Below are 19399 nucleotides of genomic sequence, written 5' to 3'. Positions count from 1 at the left end.
TTTCTCTCTTTTGGTCTGGTGTTTACAGTGGATGACCGCGGGCCGGGGCATTCTTCATGCTGAGATGCCATGCTCAGAGGAGCCAGCCCATGGCCTACAACTGTGGGTCAATTTGAGGAGCTCAGAGAAAATGGTGGAGCCTCAGTACCAGGAACTGAAAAGTAAAGAAATTCCTAAACCCAGTAAGGATGGTGTCACAGTTGCTGTCATTTCTGGAGAAGCCCTGGGAGTCAAGGTAAGCCCTGCTGCTGTGTGTTTGTGAAAGCTGGGGATGGGGACATGGCCTGGCCCCATCCAGGCTGTAAGTTCTCACTGGGTTTATCACAGTTCATGTCCCATAGCATGGACTTGCTTCAGAGGTGTCAGAATATGTGGAACCTAAGGGGACTCAGAATTTTTTTTGGCCACATGCAAACCCAGAAAGTTAGAAAAATTACAAGAAAGCAAGTTCATATGAAAACTTTGGTCAAAAAGCAATTTTCAAGGTATATCTTAATAAGTGTGCAGATTTAGCTTCTTGTGCTTATCGTGTAATTTCATAGCTCCTTGGAACTGCAAGATCACTAACTTTTTAAGAAACAATCAAAAACCAAAATGAACTCCACTCCCTGAAGGTTTATTTAAATTATATATGCCCAACTTAGTAAGGAAAGTACACTGCTATATCATAGAAAGGTTTTTAAAATTAATCTGAACATTTAGTTACTCCACACACATCATACCCTGTGCATTCTTCTCAACTAAGACTACAATATTTCAGCTTAGGATCCCACCTTTTTAATCAAGTAAGATCAATCGAGGCTAAAAGTTATGGACAGATTTGTGATAAGAGAAAAGTATGGTAAGTACTGCGTCAGTTGCACACCGGATATGCTGCTGGAAAGGCCAAGTTTGAAGTAACATCCAGCTGGGTAGTTAACTGCATAGTGTGGTCTCTTAGGTAAGGTTTTCCCAGAAGCATACCCAAGATGAGAATTCATGTGCAGCTGATTTTAAAGGAAGTGCCCATGGGGGAACAGACAAAGGAACCAGTACAGGCAAGGGTAGGGAGCCAAGGGTATCATCTCAGGTAAAGTCCCAAAAAGGAGGGTGACTTGAGGATCAGTCCACCTCCGAGTTCTCCTGACCCACCCCAGAGCTAGGCAGCTGGGCTTTCATGCTTCCTTACCTTAACTCATGGCCATTGATTCCTTAGTCATGGCCATTGATTTTGGGTCAGGGTCACAGGAATGGTTGAAAGGGATCCAAGGAGATCTGGGAGGGGCCCTGACACTCAGGTCCACACGTGCCGCCTGGATTCGAGAGCATCAAGAAATTGGGAACCACTTTGCCATTCTTCATGTAGACAGCCAGCACTTAAAACTATTGTACATATAATTTATGTAAATTTACATTTTGTTTAGAAACATCCATAGGGACAATGGCTTGGCAGTGGCTACTGGCCAATCACTCAATGAGGGATGCATTTCATGGGTAACAGGTTGGTCACGAATACTGGTTGGGACTTAGGGGGTTTATATTTTCTACACTATTACTGTAGTTCTTTTCCCTATACCAGGCCTAGGCATGTGCATTATTTTGCTTTGTGTTTCCACTGCAAACAGAAGTAATTGGAGGAAAAAGAATCAAAATGTGCTCCCTATTAAGCATACCTATCTGCTCCCTATTAAGCATATCTATCTGCCTGCTCGCTATGCATACTTTGCACTTGGAAACATGCCCCTTCATCGTGTTTCTGACCCAGTTCTGTTTTGCCAAGCATTGGGCAGTGCCCTTTCTAGCTGTATGACAAGCATTTCCTTCCCTTCAGTGCCACAGGGGAGAATTCAGGTCCTGTGGGTTCTTCCTGGTATAAGGCAGAGGACGTTGCTGTGTGTGGAGTCAGGGAGGTAGGTCTGAGGAGAGCTGAATTTGTGCAGGTGAGAAGCTGTTTTCTCTGTTTCCTATAGGGCTCTGTTTCCTGTAGTCCGTGTTTTCAGGATTCTCCATTTCAACCAAAGTACAAGTCTTTGTGGAATTGTCCTTAAGATTTCCTTTACAAAAAGAGTTGAGCTGTCTATAGCTAAAAAGAAAAAGGAGACCACTTATTTAATAGGTAAGCAAAGCCAGCAATGTCACGAATCTTCAGAGTTCACAACTGCTTCTCATTTATAGAAAACACAATGCAATTTTAATGTTGGAGTCAATTGCAGTTACAGGCACAAGGACATTTTAAAGCACTTCTAAGCAGCAGACTGCATAGTCTTGCAGTCACAACCAAGAATTAGAGACCAGAGGTAATGTTTTAATTTTGGAAAATAATGTTTTAGTAGCTGATGGCCTCTAATTTTTTATTTTTGTTGAGTAAAATCTTTGAAATGAATTACATTCAGCCAAGTCAGTGATCAATTTTTATTATAAGAGCATTTTAATAAGGAGCTCTGGGAACCCAGCATTAATTTGAATTTTAAGAGGCAGTGTGCTAACGTGGGCGTCAGCACGGACTCTGGAGACAGATGGCCTGGATTAGAATCCCCACCATGAAGTAGCTGAATGGCTTCGGGCAACCTCTCTGTGCTTCAGTGTTCTTGTCCATCCATTAGGATTGCTGAGAGGATTAAGTGAGTTTTTAATACATTAATCTATTAAAACAGCATCAGACACATTGTAAGCACCACATAAGTAGTAGCTGTTACTATAATTATTTTGATTGCTTTGTGTTAACTTGGGCAAGAGCTGGGCTGAGATTTATGTTTGCTCTCTATGCTAAAGGGACTTACTGGGATTTGGGAAAGGTAATTAGCTTGCTCTGAAGAAAAGACACCAGCATGAGTCAGTGTAAAGATGGGTGAACTATTGGCCGTGTTTTTCTGGGTCTCACAAGAAACATAGTTTTCTACATCTGAGACCTTAATATCTGCTAACTGAGGAATAACTGGATCTTAAAAAGTCTAGATGGACTATAAAACAAACTGAAGATAATTTTATGTTAAATTACCAGGTGAGGTTAAGAATTAAAAAAAGAGAGATTGAGGTATTGATACTTATAACTAATACGGAGTCAACAGCAACTCTTATCCCCCCAATTAAAATATCTAGAAAATGGACTTAGTGATCATTCCAGTGCTTCTCCAGCTTCAAAATTCATGATTACCTGTGTGCTTTGTTAAAACGCAGATTCTGACTCAGGAGGTCTGGGTGGGACTTGAGTGTCTGCATTTCTAACCACTCCCAGGAGATGCCAAAGTTGTGGTCTAGGGACTACTATTTGTAATGTGTGTAATGACTCATCAAGAGAACCAGTTTGATTATGAGCCTATAGATGTAAAGGTCCAGCTCTGTGGCTTTTGGCAAATCTTATTTAACCTTTTTGGACTTCAGTTCCTACATCCACAGAATAGGTGAGAGGGTTTTGTGCACGATGCTATTAGCTTTTGCAAACAACTCAACTGTCCTTTTGATACTCCCAAAGATAGATGTCTCCCTGTTTCTCAGCTTGTATGTGTCTCAGCCCTTGGAAAGCCACAGCCAATTTTAAGCAAGATTCTGCCAGAAGAGCACGGTCTGAAGTGAAGGCTGAAGGGGGGGTGGTAGATAAAGATGGGATATTTAGAATAGTTTCTGTCACTTCTGGAAGGTCAAAATCACATGTTTATTTCATGAGAGTATGGAATTCTCCAAACCCCATTCCATCCTTATCAGGCAGCCAATCAGCAATATTTATTGCCAGTTCTCTCTGGAACATGATTCTTTTTCCAACAAACGCCTCTACTTGCCTCCTGCTGTTTTAAATTCCATTATGTCAGAAGCAAACCTTAAGGAGGCCTCAGCCCCACTGGGGTCAGAAAAAGGCAATCTGGAGCCTGACTGCCTGAGTTCAAGGCCAATTCTACCACTGACTACTAACTTTAAAGAAGTCACTTAAGCTTGCTGGGCTTCAGGGTTTTCATCTGTAAAAGGTTTTCATCTGTAAAATGAAGGCACTTATAATGACTCAGAAGATCTTTGGGAGGATTAAATAGGTTAATACAAGGACAGAACTTAGAACAATAACTGATGCAGAGTTAGTCTTCTATAGCTGGCGGTTCTTTTACTTCTTTGCAAAATCTTTGTACAGTGTTCATGTGACCACAGATGTAATAAAAGAATCTTCCTTTTGAAGGACAGACTGCATATAAATGTATTGAATGATAGCTAAAAGTTAAAAAATTCAGTTTCCAAAAGACTTTGCCGCTCATTTCATATAATTCACTCAGGTCTTGCTTGTTACCATGGTGCCCCCAGTGCCTGAATCAGTGCCTGAATCAGTGCCTGATACATACAAGACGATGAATAAATATGTTTCTGGGTCTGTAAGTGAAATCAATAAAATATAAATGAATGCTGGAATAAGAGAAATGAGGGCAAAGTGGTAACAAGATAAGACAATATAGGGATTAAGAATGACTGCAGTAAGCTTAATTATGAGTTAACTAAAGAGTTGAGAGAACAATAAAATTAGCTCTCCTATATTTTAAAATAAAATAAACTATTTAAGGGATCAGGAAGTAGGGAGATAAAAACCAGATTGATTTTTTTTTCTTTAAAGGTGAATGTTAGGCTGTTTTGCAAGACCCAAATTATTTCCTGCAGGTTTCTTAAATTCAAACGGGGACAACAATGAGAAGCAGAGGTTTGGGGGTCATGATTTTCTTCGGGGGTCCACAGGCAGGTGTCTTGTCTGCTTTAGCATCTTTCCTGTGGGTTTTCAGGGCATGGCTTGATCTCAAGTAGCTGACCTACATACCAGCTTTCATCGTGGCCCTGCTGTTCTTTACGCTGGTTTAGCTCCTGCAGGCACTGGGAGACCCCGTGTCTCTTAGGCAATTCTCTCCCAGCCAAAAAGCAACCTGTCCACTAAGGAACCTGTGTTGGTTGTGGGTTGGCAGGATATTTATAACCAAGTCTGCGATTGTCACCTCCAATTCGGAGAACTGATGGAGTCTCTGGGCTATGGCAGGCCACTGGCACACACACACACTTCGTCCTAGACTAGAACTGGAGAGAAACATCTGAGAAACTAGAGAGAAACTAAAGAGCTCAGAAACCAGAGAAAAAAACACATTTTCCAGCTTTTGTTTTCATCCAGCAAACTTTAAAGGCAGAATGCCATTTGAAACACTTTATTATCAATATACAGTTTTGTCAGTATCCCTTCTACCTTAGTTTGATTTAAAAGTTTCAGTTTATGTAGCTTTTCAGGAAAATACTTTTTTAGCATGATCAAACAGCAGTGGGTTTTTGACAATCATAATACTAGAAAGTAAACTCAGAACATTTTTTTGCATTGTACCTATTTCGCTATTTCAGGGGAAATTTGAATTCTTTGAATGTGTGCTGCACAATTTAAATAGATCTTGCTAACCTTACAGTTGACGCAAAATTCTCAGCTCTTTCCCTCATCTATCTTTTCTAAGTTTGCTTCAAAGAACGAGTTCTCAAAGTAGCATTTAAAAACATTAAATCAAGAAAACAGGTAGCACAGGTGCACCTTGTTTTTTTCTCTTTTTACCTTTGAAGGAAGCCAGCAAGTTTATGGGTCTAGCTCAGAAAAGAATGATGCATGTTCTCCTAATGGCAGAGGTTGTGTTGGAGGCAGTGGGTTTGTGACAAGGAGCTTAAGATGACAGGCTCCAGCTGTCCCTGAGAGCAAGCAGAGGGAAAACAACACTTGCTCAGAAAGAAGTCCTCCCTTCCAAAGGCTTCTCTGTGAATTTATTTTATTTATAAATCAGAGTGCTCTGTGATAGACTTAAATGCTGGAGATTTTAAAAACATTCCTTTTGGGCTGAGGGGTTGGGTAAGGATGGACCTGAGACTTCTCTCAGTATGTCTTTTATTTCTAATTTTGAAAGATATAAACGCTTACATATTGAAAACATCAATTTAAGCCAGAAAAAAAATCTTAACATTAAAAACAAGTGGAAACAAGTGAATACCCTAACATCTGTGTAAAGATATCAGCCACATAACCACTCAGAGAAAATATTTATTTTAAGGGCTTTTAAACATAGTTCTCTGACTGTACATTTTTAGTGGGATATATTCTAAAGACAGAAAAACAGCACAAAAATTTTGAACTTCAAAGTTTCTTTTAAATGGAATTTATTGGGGTCACGTTGGTTAATAAAATTATATAGGTTTCAGGTGTACAACTCTATATAACACATCATCTGTACAACGTATTGTGTGTTCACCACCTGAAGTCAAGTCTCCTTCCATCACCATTTATCCCCCTTTTACCCTCTTCTACCTCCCCCACCCCCTTCCCCTCTGGCAATCACCAGACTGTCTTCCTTGTCTTGTCTTGTTTTGTTTTGTTTTGCCTAATCCCTTCACCTTTTCCACTCAGCCCTGCAACGCCCCTTCCCTTTTCCTGAGTGCAAAGTTCAAATGTGGAGTTGATTTCACCTTCTCTGTCTCCTTGCCACTACTCACCGAAGTCCAAGCTACCTCCCCTCTCTTCAGTGAAGCCTTCTTAGCTTCTCCAGATCCATACAGCCATGTGTCTTCACAACCCATGAGATTTCTTGACTGGCAGTTACTTAATTCATGTGTCCCATTTCTCTATGAGTTCCGTTCCTTCAGCCATTAGGTACCTGCTATGTGTACAACGTGCAGTGCCCTAGAGATATGATATGAATAAGATGCAACTGCTGTCATCAAATAAGGTCACAATCTAGCTGGAGATGTAATCTGGCAAACATCATTAGTATAATATGATATAAGGAATGCTAAAACAGCAGTATGTAAAACTTGCATAGGAGTCTGGAAGAAGGAGGCTTGATTTTGCTTGTGTGGATGGAGGGAGGGAAAGAAAGATAAGACGGGGCAGGGGTCATGTCTTACAAGAAGTTGTACAAAAGGCGTGGATAGTAGGAATGCAATAAGTATGTGGGGATTATGATGGAGGGAGGGCTGCTGCTTGGGCAACCAGATCTGGTAGGGTTGTAACAGGGCAAAAGGAAGTGATGTAAAATATTGGGCTGGAGGAAAATCCAAGACCAAATTTGTCTATTCCTGGATTTTGCCTACAGCTGACTTTGGTTGTATGTATATTTCTGCATCCCTCTCTCCCAGGGTTTTCCATAGCATGGTTTGAGGTTAAGGTAGAGAAGGGTGCAGTGTGCAGTCCTTGAAATTCACAAAGCAGTTCATTGCATAGGAGCTGCCCAACACAGACCATGCAGCCGGAGCAGGTGATTGGTATCATTCCACAGACAAGTGCAAAACTTGGTTTTGATTCAGTGTTGAGAATAGGCACGATTTGGACTGTTAGTCTTGTTGTAAATAGGAAGACACCAAAGAAATGCACCCAGCAACTTCAAAGACTTGTCCTGTGGTAGGCAGCCATAGTTGGCACTTCATTTGCAGCCAGGAATGTTCGAATAAACAGTGGTCAGCGTCTGATAAAATCAGCTGCACAAAAGCTTGCTCTTGCCCAGGGCAGCCCACTCACCCCAGAAATACCATTCTTGGTGTACACAAAGGGTGCCAGATGTTCTTATCTCTTCAAGATGTCCCTGCCAACCTAATCACCTAGAAAGTACATTCCAGTGGTGTTGCTAAGCCCTCCCTTGTCAGTAAATGAAGAATGGATAGATGCACTTTTAAACCAGAAGTTATATCTTGCACCATTCATACATCAATGGTCCTAGTCATTGGGGTTACAAATTAGCAAGAAAATTTTGACTAAGAAGATAATGAAAGCTGTATAAAAAGAAACCCAAGGTGTAACCTTCAATGAAGGTGAGTGGCTGCTTTACATATCAGTGTAATCACTTCTATGGCTATCAAGTCTTGTACTTTTAGGATATAGTAAGTCTTTCCCCAGGAACACATTACATATGTTCTTTAACCGCAGTGAAATATGCAGAACATCTTCAGAGAGCTTCAGATGCTCTTGCAGGTTGCATTAAAAGCTGAGCCCTTGTGGATATAAATGAGGTAGGCATCAGTATTTTAAGGAATGGCATTGGCATATATACAAGCATGGGCAAAAGTAGGTTTACAGTTGTCCATATAGAAAATAATATAAGAATTAATAAATAATAATACAAAAATAAACTGTGTTTCACATACTCACAACTGTAAACCTACTTTTGCCCAGCCCTTTATAAAGGTATGCTGTTGATAACTGCAAACACACTATTTCATTTTGACTGAAGCACAAATCCTTGGGATTATGTAGCTTTTGAACAGTTTGACCAAACTCATGCTAAAATGTAATGAGAAAACTTGGCATCAGAGATAATTCTGATTACTTGAAACTTAACCAAGAATTCAGCTCCTATGGAAAGGTATATGTACACCAAGATAGATAACAATGTAAAACTTTCCAATGAAATGGGTTCTAAATCATTGATGGGGGTACTCTATTAAAGGAGGAGTATGTTGTGGCCTTAAAACCACAGAGAATCCTTTTCACCATCCATTGCAGATCCATGGGCTGGTTAGATTCCCTTGCCTAAGTCAAATGAGATAAGAAAACAGATCCTACCATTCCTGGAAGGACTTCCACATAATGGAAAATTGGAAGGATTCCCCAGAAAGCTATCTATGCCATTATAGTTCAGTTGAGCTCAGCAAACATATACTGAGGACCAACTGTGTACAAGATCCTGTGACGGTATGAGAGAAAAAGATGGAAAAAATCAGGGAGCTGAAAGGGCACAGTTGAAGAGACAGACATATCAACTGTTATTACTACTAACCTGTGGTCAGCCATGAGTCTAGTAAACATGGTGGGTTTAGGGGAAGACTGAATAGATAGGAGGCTCAGCCTGATCTGGAAGTTCAGAAAAATCAGGCCTAAGTCTAAAGGAGCCAACTGACCTGGCAAAAAAGGGTGGTAACAGTCTACACAGTACAAAGGAGACAGCATGAAGCCATAGAGGTATTTATAAGGTGTTGCTCCACAGAAGTGTCGAAGTATCCAGGGGAATAACTCAGTGCTTTTTAGAAGGCTTTCAAAACATGTGTTCCTTGTCTTAAGCATGAAAACTGGAAAAGTTATCATATCTACCAAGTAAAAATTTTCAGGTAATTTCTCTGTGTGTTTTTTGAAACTTTTCAATTTTATTCTGTTTAGAAATATCTTCAATATGCCAGTAATATTTCACCTGCAGTCATTGCTCTTCTGCCCTCTCTGCCTTTTATTGTTCCCTCTGAGTGACCAAAATGAAAATAGTGCAAAATTCCAAAGATGCAATGCTCTCATGTCACTCTCTCTGGGAGTCATCCATGTTGAGAGGATCGCTCATACATTTGGAACCCAGTATGAATTGATTAAGGTCCAGCTCATCTATGTTCATGAAGAATAAAATAATGTTAATTTGACCATTTTTTATGAAACCTTAAAGCCTCCTTGTTCTCTTTGCTTCCATATAGATGGTCATTTTTAAATTATGGAAGGAAACCATGATGGCCAAAATTTTTCTTTTCTGGTCCAATTATAAATAACAGTTGAAGAAATTTAAACACTTCCTTTTGGAGGAAACCATTTTGAAGTCTGGAACAAGAAAGGCTCTTTTTCCCCACCACCTTCAAACAACTGCCTGGCTTCCCCCTCCCCCTTCTGCTATTCCCTGATTACAAGAAGTAGCGTGGGAGAGAGAGCTGGGCTGTGAAAAGGAAGACGAAAAATAACCCAACACCTTTTCTACTCGACCTTGCTTCCTTTAGCATGGATTTTAGTGCTTTTCCATCCTTTCTTTACCATAGAGTTTTCTAGCAGACCACTACCCCATCACCAGTTAGGGGTTCTGGCAATTGAGTCCTCCTGGCTGGATTCTTTACCCAGCAGTTCTGCTTGTCAGTAGTCAGTACCCACCTGCATCTTTGTCTGTTCTGAAGACTTTGAATGTCTCTGAGTAACTACCAGAACTTGGCTGGTGGGTTTTCCTGGTGTCAGATACTGATTTATGGCCATCTGTTACTGATAAGAAATTTTGAGTGAGAGTTTTTGGTGATTGCTTGTGATTAAATGATTTCATAGGTTTTAACTGACAGAGTCTGTTAGCCAGACAAAAGCAGGAGAGGACTCAGAACTGGGTATAAGTCAAATGGAGGGAGTTGAGGTGGAGGAGAGAAAAATATGATTATCCTTTGTTCCACACCAAGTTCAGAATGCATTGAGAAGTAGGCTCTGGGGGGTTGGCCAGATGGGGATCCAAATCTCATCTTTATGGCCAGTAGAATCTGGATAATAGCACATGGCTTATATCTGAGACCTTTTGGGCTTCTTACTACTTCCCCCACTTCATTAAACATGTCCAGACAGAGCTGTACGGTTGTAGGCATCCTTTTTGGAAGCAGGTTTATTACCTCATAGCAGAAGAAGAGATAGGGATAGACATAGACATGGTCATAGACGTAGGCATAGATGTAGTCATAGACATAGATATAGTCATAGACATAGCCATAGAGACATAGACATAGAGTACAGCCTATAATTTTGTGAGCTGAGCACATTCAGTTCTTTGAATTTCCCTCACCAACCAGATCTCATCCTTCCCCCTTCCATTTGCCCCAAGGAATGAGTGAAGAAGGTAGGGAACAGCTGGCTGTTGCCCCATGGGTACATTAGGGAGAGGTCTAGAGGCTCTCCCAATATTTCCTGCATTTTGTTCTGTCAACCTGTTGTATCTTACATTGAGCAGTGACTATCCCACTCTGGGTAGGAGAAGAGAAATTTATCACTGTGGACCTCCTCCCACTAAAACTAACTTGTGCTCACTGGGATACATTTCACACACAGAAGGATCTGAAATGAGTACTGAAAGTATTTTCACTAAATTAAAAGCAAGACATATTTGTATTCTAGGCTGCATATTTGCTCTCAATCCTATTTCCCTGTCAAATTATCCCCAACCATTTTGAGAGGTGTGTGAGAAGCCCAAGTGGCAGCATAAAAAAAATCTAAATATTAAAATACCCCATATTTGAACATGAAACTCTCCCATTATTAAATTTCTTAGAAAAAATCTAAACCCCTGATCTAAACCTCTTGCCTTTATACACCAAGTCAAAAGAAGTTAAAATTAAGAGTTATATTCTAAACAAAATCCCAACGCATACTTACCAAGTTGTAACATGCTTTGCTTGGGTAAAATATGGATTTTCTTTTTTTTTATAAGTACCGTACTCAGGTGGATTCCCCTGGACTGGGTGTGGCTCCATCAGAACTGCCAAACTTGAATTCATTCTACTTCAATTTTTATTTGTTTCACTTTAAAAATAGTCCCAGAAGGTAATAAGCACACAATTGTTACAATACCAGACCTAGTTCCATGAGGTTTCATTGCACAAGCTAATCTCCAAGCTCTAGAGCAGTTATATCTTTAGCAAATTGATGTACGTGGTCAGTCCAGAGCATTGGCAACTGGGAGAACAAAGCCAGACATCCATAGTGTCTTCACCCTCTAAGGTCAGACATTCCTGCCTTTTTGAAAAGTTAGATGCTTATGTCGGTGGCAACTCCAAGCACTAGGTCTTAAGAAAATCCTTTTCCCTCACTCTCACTGCGCTGGGATTGTATATGAGACCCGCCTTAGGCTCTATTTTCTAGAGAACTCAAGTTAAATCAGGAATAAAAGAACTGGTACATATCAAGCCTCAGGATGTCACTGCCCCATACAGTTGTCACTAGCCACATGAGGCTACTGAGCACATGAATGTGGCCATTGTGAGCTGAGATGTGCTGTAAGTATAAACTGAACACTGGATTTCAAGACTTCCTAATGGAGAAAGGGAGAATTTTTCTGTCATTCCACATCTTCCTTCCCTTTTTGGTCAAAGTCTGCTCCCATGGGGGCTAATTCCATGCCCTTTGGAATTGTGACACCTAGCCCCTTGAGGCAGCCTCTGCGGAGGCCACATACCACATCTGGTGGCTAGGATCTTCTTTCCAGTCTGGGAGTGGATCCAGACACTTAGTAGGTCTAGTGGGTAAAGCCCAGGAGCTCTGGAGCTGCTGTATCTCCCACCACTGTGGGGGCCATCAATGCCATTCAGAATTTGGCAGTCAGGAAGAGGCCAAGGCAGCTAGACATGGCAACAGTAATGGCACCCGGGATCGCCGTAAGTGGCCAAGGAACCAGGAGCTAGTGAAGCTGGGAAACTCTGTAAAATGTATCCAATCAATTTCTCAACCTAACGAGGGAGGGAAGTGAGACATAGCGAGATAAGCAACTTGCCCAGAGTTATGCATCTAGAAAGTGACAGAACTGGTGTTCTAATTAGATGGCTCCTGCCCAGTTTATGCTCTTAAACACAAGCTCATATAGGTCCTTACCATGGACAGAACTCAACATAAATCAAATTTTCTGCCAAAAGCAGGTTTTTATCCATAAAAACTTTAAAGGCAGAGAAGGCCTAAGAGGAGAGATGGATATTGAAGGGTTCAGAAGAAATTCTTGACCCGTCTGTAATTTTACTCAGGAGCCAACCACTTCTGACTTGCTCTGGAATTCGTGGACCATTTCTTGTCCCTGCTCGGAGCTAAATACTAACCCTTCCATAGGTCTCCAGCCTGTCCACAGATTTGGTCATCTCTTCAGCTTCTAAGAGCTGTTGCTGAGCAGTAGGGAAGCTCTTCTCTTCTTGTTTGTAAATAGATGGAAAGCCATATTTGATACCTTTGGAGCTTCTTTGTATGATCACTTTATTTAGATCAGTTGGTGTAGCAAGTTTGGGGATTTGGAGGCTGATCAAGTAGCAGACAGGCTCTTGAGAGATGGTAACATACTATCTTTATTTGGGTGGTACTTTGACGGTTGCATGAGAAGGGGCTTCCCTCACAGTAGGAGACCTTTCAGAGCCAGTGGCTTAAGGCTACCACCCAAAAAAGGAATCAGGCAAGTGCTCTCCAGAGGGAGTCAGGGAAATTGGAGAGGAGGCTCACCTGTCGAGGTTATGCAGCTCAGCAACAAGGTAGAGGCCCTCTGAGTCAGAGAGCTTCAAAGGACAACAGTAGCCTGGGGTGTTTTATAGCTGTCGGGTTTGTTATTATGGGTAGCTGATGTTGGGCATGGTTTCACAGGGTATGCAAAGTAAGTAGGCTCAAAAATGGTTAAAATATATTAATTTGGAATGTATTTAAAGCAATCTGATATGTGAGAATTTGAGTGGGGCTCCAGCAGACTTTGGTCTAAAGATCCTAGCATGCTGTGAAGAAGTAAACAACATGGGGGCCATTTTTGCCTAATATAAGGGGCTATCTGTGGCCCACTTATGTAACAGTTGGCCAGGAAGTGTTCCATTCATTTACTTCTTCCATTGCTTTAACGGACAAGTAGAATTCCTGATAGTATGAGATGCTTTTCAGAGCCAACTAAGACTCACTCTTCCCTTTTGCTTTTGGTGCTTCTGTTGGAATCAGAATATCATGCAACAATAGATGTGAGATCCGCTCTCCAACTCCACCACTTTGTAGATGAGAATGCTGCAACCCAACTAGGCAAAAAGTCTTCCCCAAGGTCAGAAAGCTCATTATGGAAGGAACCTAGACCCACACTCAGGTTTTCTAATTTTGCCTCATTTTATTTGCACAGTACCCCTTATCACATCATTCAGCCCCTGTACTTAAACTTGCTGAGTGTTTCTTTCTCTAGTTTTGGAATGCTGTAGCTCATATTCATGGAAGGAAGCTTCAGAACAAACTTCCCTTTTTTTCTGCACCAAAAGGGTACCTTCATATCTATACAAGGAGATACCCCTGACCACGTCACAATGCCCTGCAAATGATCACATAGGAGGAGCCCTGTGCCATAATAAATTCCCCCTTAATTGCGTCTATACAAAGTTATCAGTCCCCAGAGTTCTGTGAAATCTTATCTTTGCCAAAAGATGAGATAGTGTCTCATCTCGATATATTTTCTTGCAAAAACTCATAAAACATCTTAGTAAATTCCAAATGTAACTAATAGAAATTAAAAATATTATAAAGCCCTGTGAAGATATTCTAGCATTGGTTAATAGATTTGCTAACTCAATCTTGCAACAAGTTACCCATACGTGGGTGATAAGGAATATGAAGGCTTCATATTGGCATATTTGGGGGTCATTTGTGGTTTTATCGTACTATTGTCTTTGTAGGATTTTTGGATGAATTGGTCATATAAGAGGAAAACATTTGTCCCTTCTCTGCTTTTAATTTTCAAAAAATTTAGAACATCTGTAAGCCTACTTCAGTCAAGAATGCTGACTCAAAGGGTGAAGAAATCAAAGTTCAGTTTCATAACTTACATGTCTGGTTAAATTTCAGGACTGTGAAATTCCCTTCCTCTTTAGCTCTTCTCTCTTTACTACCCCTCCCCTAAAAAAAGGTGAGAAGAAGAGGGACTAGCATGTTACTGTTGATTGAAGTACTGATTGAAAAGGAGGCTGTAGAGACTGGACTGTAGGACACTTTGGCTTGTCCAATATTCTTGGTGAGCGGGACAGTTTGATGCTCAAGATTTTTCACAATCATTATTGGTTGACAGAAGTTAAAACTATTGTCTGGCCCTCTCTAACTCTCACCCTATACAGAGTCATTGGCATGTTGCCTAAGAGTTTCTTGTTTTCTCTTTGTGTAGCACTTCATGTACATGTCAAAATATGATTACAGAATTTTAATCCTTCCCACGATACCTTTGGCACTGGGGATAGAAACTAATCTCTCCCACTCCTTATTGGAATTCTGTAAAATAACCCAGAATTCAGAAATCAGAGTGCTTTGGATTGGGGACAGAAGACATCATTTTGTTGAAGAACATCAGCCTATTCTAAACAATGGGAGTTGCAAATTTGCTTTAAATAATGTGGCCAGTCAACTTTTTCATTTCCTCAAAGCCTTAAGATCCCCAGGAGAAAGAGGAAGATACGGTTCTTCATGCAGTGGCCAAAGGAGCGTGGTAGTGAGTTTCTTGAATGTGTGTGAAGGTGTAAGTGGTGGAGAGATGGGTCTCTGCTGATGGATTTTCTCTGCAGTGAAAAGCCCAGCAGACCAGGAGGGTGGGAAAGTGGTGGGAGGAAGATAAGGAGATTGAGCAGCCCTCTGGGAGATGTACTAGATGCTAACAAGAACTTCTTATGGAGTAGATCTTTCTCTGTTAGTTGGGGCTCCTGAGCTAACTAGTGGTTTTCTCCTTGGAGGCACTTCCTTGGGATTGGCAGAAATAGGACCTACCTGAAATGGACCCAAGTGTATATGCAAACTTAATGACAATAAAGATTATCATCAAGTGGGGAAAAGAGAATGCTAAGTCAACTGAAACAACTGGTTAACCATTCATAAAAAGAAAGCAGTGTAGCTCATGACCTCATACCTCACAGTAAAATAGATTTGACATAGATCAAATAATTAAATGTTTAAAATATTGAACTGGAAAAATATAGGAAACTATTTAATTTCATCTTTGGATGAGAAAAGACTTTCTCAGTTTAAAAGCATTGGAAGGATAAGATTAATAGATCTGACCCATGTGAGAACTGCCATCAGTGAAATTAAAGGCCAAAAACAAACTGGAGTGGTTTCTAATAGATATTGTTAAAGGCTAATAGCCTTACTTTATTTTTTTTAAACCCACATTTCATATAAATTGATAAGAGAAACACCAAACCCCTTGACCCCACCCCGCCAATTCTCTGCCCCCTTTCAGAGTCATACTTCACCGATGATTTGTCTGCGAACATTATCTCCACTTCCCCGCCTCCTCAAAGCTGTCAACGTGGCATCCACCCCATCAGTGCACTGAGTCACCACTGACTTCCATAGGGCCAAACCCAGAGGTCTTTTTCCCCCTCACATTAACTCTTCTTTTCTGAGGATTGAATGCTTCCTCCTTCTCCACATTCTCCCTCCTTACTTTGGCCTCTGAGATCATGCATCCTTGTGTCCCCAGATGCTCCTTACTTCTCAGTTTCTTTTCTCACCTTTTCTTCCACCAAACCCCTGAAGTGCTCAAGTTCCATGGATCTCAGTCCTGAGTCCTCTTCTCTGTCATTGAACATCATGTCCCTAGGTGACCTCACTCATCCCATGGATTTAGATGTCATTTATAGCCTTGTAACTCCCACATTTATATTCACAGCACAAGCCTAATCTCAGAGCTCTGTGTACTCTCCCTGTTTGACATTTCCATTTGCATCGTTCCTAGGCATGTCAAATTTAAGATAGCAGAAGTTGAAGTCTTGACCCCCTGCACCTGTCTTGACAACAAATAAATGAAAACTGGTTTCCCTTTCAATGTTCTCCATCTTAATGAATGAATGGCATCATCCCTCACTGCTCAAAGTTGGAACGTCGTGGTCATCCTTATTCCTTCTCCACCCCCAACCACCTCCAATCTATTAGCAAAACCTTTCGATTTCCAAAGTGGATTTTAAATCTATCTACTTCTCTCCTCTCCCTGCCTAACCGTTGCCAGGCCCACTGCAGCAGCCTCTTCACGGGGTTCCTGTCTCCTATTGTTACTCTCTTCCAGTTCTCCACATAGTAGCTTAAGATGTCTCTTTAAGATAAAAATTGGATCAATGTGTTCTCACTGTACTTTAAACAAGTCCCAAATACCTTACTCTGGCCTATACCTGACTAGGTATTTTCTAATTCTCTCAACGCATCTCATGCCATTCTCTCCAGCACCTTCTTTGTGCCTGCATATTGCTCTCCTCTTGGCTTCCAAATCCTCCAAGCTCTTTATTGCCACATGTGACCCAGGATGGCTATGAATGTGGCCCAACACAAAACTGTAAATTTACTTAAAACTTTTTTTTTTGCTCATCAGTTTTCATTAGTGTTTGTGTATTTAACATGTGGCCCAAGACAGCTCTTCTTCTTCCAGTGTGGTCCAGAGATGCCAAAAGATTGGACACCCCCAGCAGACTTTTAGACCCAAAATTTCACTGTAAAGGAAAAAAAAGAATAGAAATGTGGTCAGAGATTTATGTGCAAAGACATTCATCAAAAGTTAGCAACTGTGTAAAAGAAAAATAAACATAAAACATAATGTTCGACATTTAGGGGGGTGATCCAACATGAGTGTGAACAACTAGAAATAGGTAGAAACACCGTTTCTCTCTTATTGGATATTGAGGGTTTGTACTTGTTAGTATAGTTACTTAGAATAATTTTTTAAGCAACATAGAGTAAAATTGAAAATTTGAGTGCATTTCCTGAAAAATCACTAAATCATAAAGGGTCTCTGAAATAGTTCCCCAAAAGAAATGTAAAATAATTTATTACAGCTCTACCATGTGACAAATTGCTGCTACTTGCTTTTAAGGAAGGCCAGCATAGTGGCAAAATTAGCAGCATTCAGGGATAAATGGGTGGCAGTTAACTGTGAAAAGAGCAGTGACAAAATAAAAGATATTTCCTTTGCCACACTCACACATTGCGACCAACATAGCATGCTCTCGGAAGATGTTTGTAAGCCACATGCCTTCCATGTGGAAGTGATTTCATCTCCAAATTAAGAACACATTTACAGATAAAAACAGAGGAAGGAAGCCAGCTTGACAAGCATATCATACCAAAAGCCAGGGTAAGCAGGAGGTATTTGAAGGATATAAGATGAAGGTAGTTGGGATTTGGAAGGAAGTGGTTTTGTAAACCCTGTTTGGTCTTGGTTGTTTTGCAGTCATTATTGAAGTGGTGTCTTTGCCTCATGAAGGGTTTAATTCTGACATATTTATAGAGAAAGAGAGACAAGACTTGTCTGGATTTGGTAGCTCTCCTGTTGTTGGTTAGCCAAAATTTATCTATCCTTAACCTCTTATAATTACATGAAGTGTTACATGACTTACCTTCTAGAAGCTTGGCTTACTTGGTATTTGAACTATAAGATTTTAAGCCATTAGGTTTTTGCAATATAGACTAAAACCTTTAAAGATAAATTCTCTAAGCACTTTTAACAGAGATTTATGAAATGAGAAGAAAGACAAAAGAGGAATGGCTTTGGATTTTAGTATCTGCGCTGGCACTATTATTCAGGACCAAAACAGAAAAAAAGGAAAAGAATAATTTCCGTGATGGAACTGAAGGACTTCCATGTTACTTCTGTTCATGCTGAAACATTGGTAGAGAAATGTTTTATTATAGATTGTAATGGGCCAATTTATTTTAATCCTGTGGAAATAGATACATTGCTAAGTTTTGCCAAAAAGATGATGAGTTCTTTAATTAAATTCTCATTCTATTTTGAGGGTATATTAATAGTTTAATACTATTCATAAAAATAAACAAAACAGCCCTGGCCAGCATGGCTCACTTCATTGGAGTGTCGTCCTGTAAAACTGAAAAGTCCTGGGTTCAATTCCTGGTCAGCACACATGCCTAGGTTCTGGGTTTGTCCCCGGTTGGAGAGTGTATGAGAGGCAACCAATCGATGTTTCTCTCTCTCTCTCTCTCTCTCTCTCTTTTTTGATGTTTCTCTCTTACATTGATGTTTCTCTCCCTCCCTTCTCCTCTCTCTAAAATCAATAAGCATGTTCTTGGGTGAAGATAAAAAAATAAACAAAACAGAACACAGAAAAGAATGTGCCTACTGGCGAATATTTCTTTATGGTTGCAAATCAGCAGTGTGTAATAGAAAAATGAAATCCAGGTTTGCTTAAAGTGTATTTGAGGCTGGTGTTATCATCCTTGAGTGAAACAAATATAATTTATATTTGCTATTTCAACAGAGTTATTATGGGAGATAAAAATTTAAAAATAAAAACAAAACCTACCTGCTTCTCAAAAACTATGTGTGTGTATATATATACACATACCTACACACATTCGTAGGAACAGGTTCCATATTGAGTTTTATCTCATTATGGATTAACTGAAATAGAATAATATACTTTTAGTTTTGGGGTAGTTGATTATTCAAGATGTGTGTTTTATTGAAACCTTCAATGATCTGATTTTCATCACAGAGTATTAGAATCAGAATTCTATTTTAGACTATAGATGAGGTAAAAAAAAACCCTTTCAGAATGAATTAAAATTTTTCCTTTAGCCCTTTTAATGCTGTAAGACAATAGGGTATATTTGTGGCTTTATAGTGTTATAACATCTCTCATTGATTTCTGTTTAAATTTTTATAAATGAATACGTAAGTACAGACTTCTTGTGTGTGTTGTGTGCACACAAAAATGTATCTATGTAGTTGCAGTCTTAGAGAGATAAATTACTATTTTTTGGACAATACAAATTAGGTGGAGAAACTAGAGGCAGGAAGAAAAGAAAAAGAGCTAGCCCAGAGGGCAAGACTGATGAGTGAGTTTGAGGACAAGAATAGAGTGAAGTGATCAGCGACTCCTCACTCATTCCCCACAGCCCTAGTTGCTCTCCATCACCCTAGCCACATCTCACTTTTCTACAGCTCTAGTCTGAGAAATCAGAAGGGAA

At 40.2% G+C, this 19399-nt stretch overlaps 1 protein-coding gene across 1 annotated transcript in view; it reads left to right on the top strand.

Moving 5' to 3' along the window:
• PIR (pirin) overlaps positions 1-19399 on the top strand; it is an 86502-nt gene that overhangs the window by 25713 nt on the left and 41390 nt on the right. Inside the window, exon 5 of the mRNA XM_054581085.1 lies at positions 29-235. Coding sequence (XP_054437060.1) covers positions 29-235 — 207 coding nt within the window. The remainder of the gene's footprint in view (positions 1-28; positions 236-19399) is intronic.

The sequence above is a fragment of the Pteronotus mesoamericanus genome, unplaced genomic scaffold (genome assembly GCF_021234165.1).
Source record: "Pteronotus mesoamericanus isolate MK-2021 breed Mesoamerican mustached bat unplaced genomic scaffold, CSHL_Meso_final contig_65, whole genome shotgun sequence".
NCBI classification, from domain to species: domain Eukaryota; kingdom Metazoa; phylum Chordata; class Mammalia; order Chiroptera; family Mormoopidae; genus Pteronotus; species Pteronotus mesoamericanus.
Note: the sequence above shows the minus strand (reverse complement) of the source record. Positions and strands in the feature narration are given on the sequence as shown.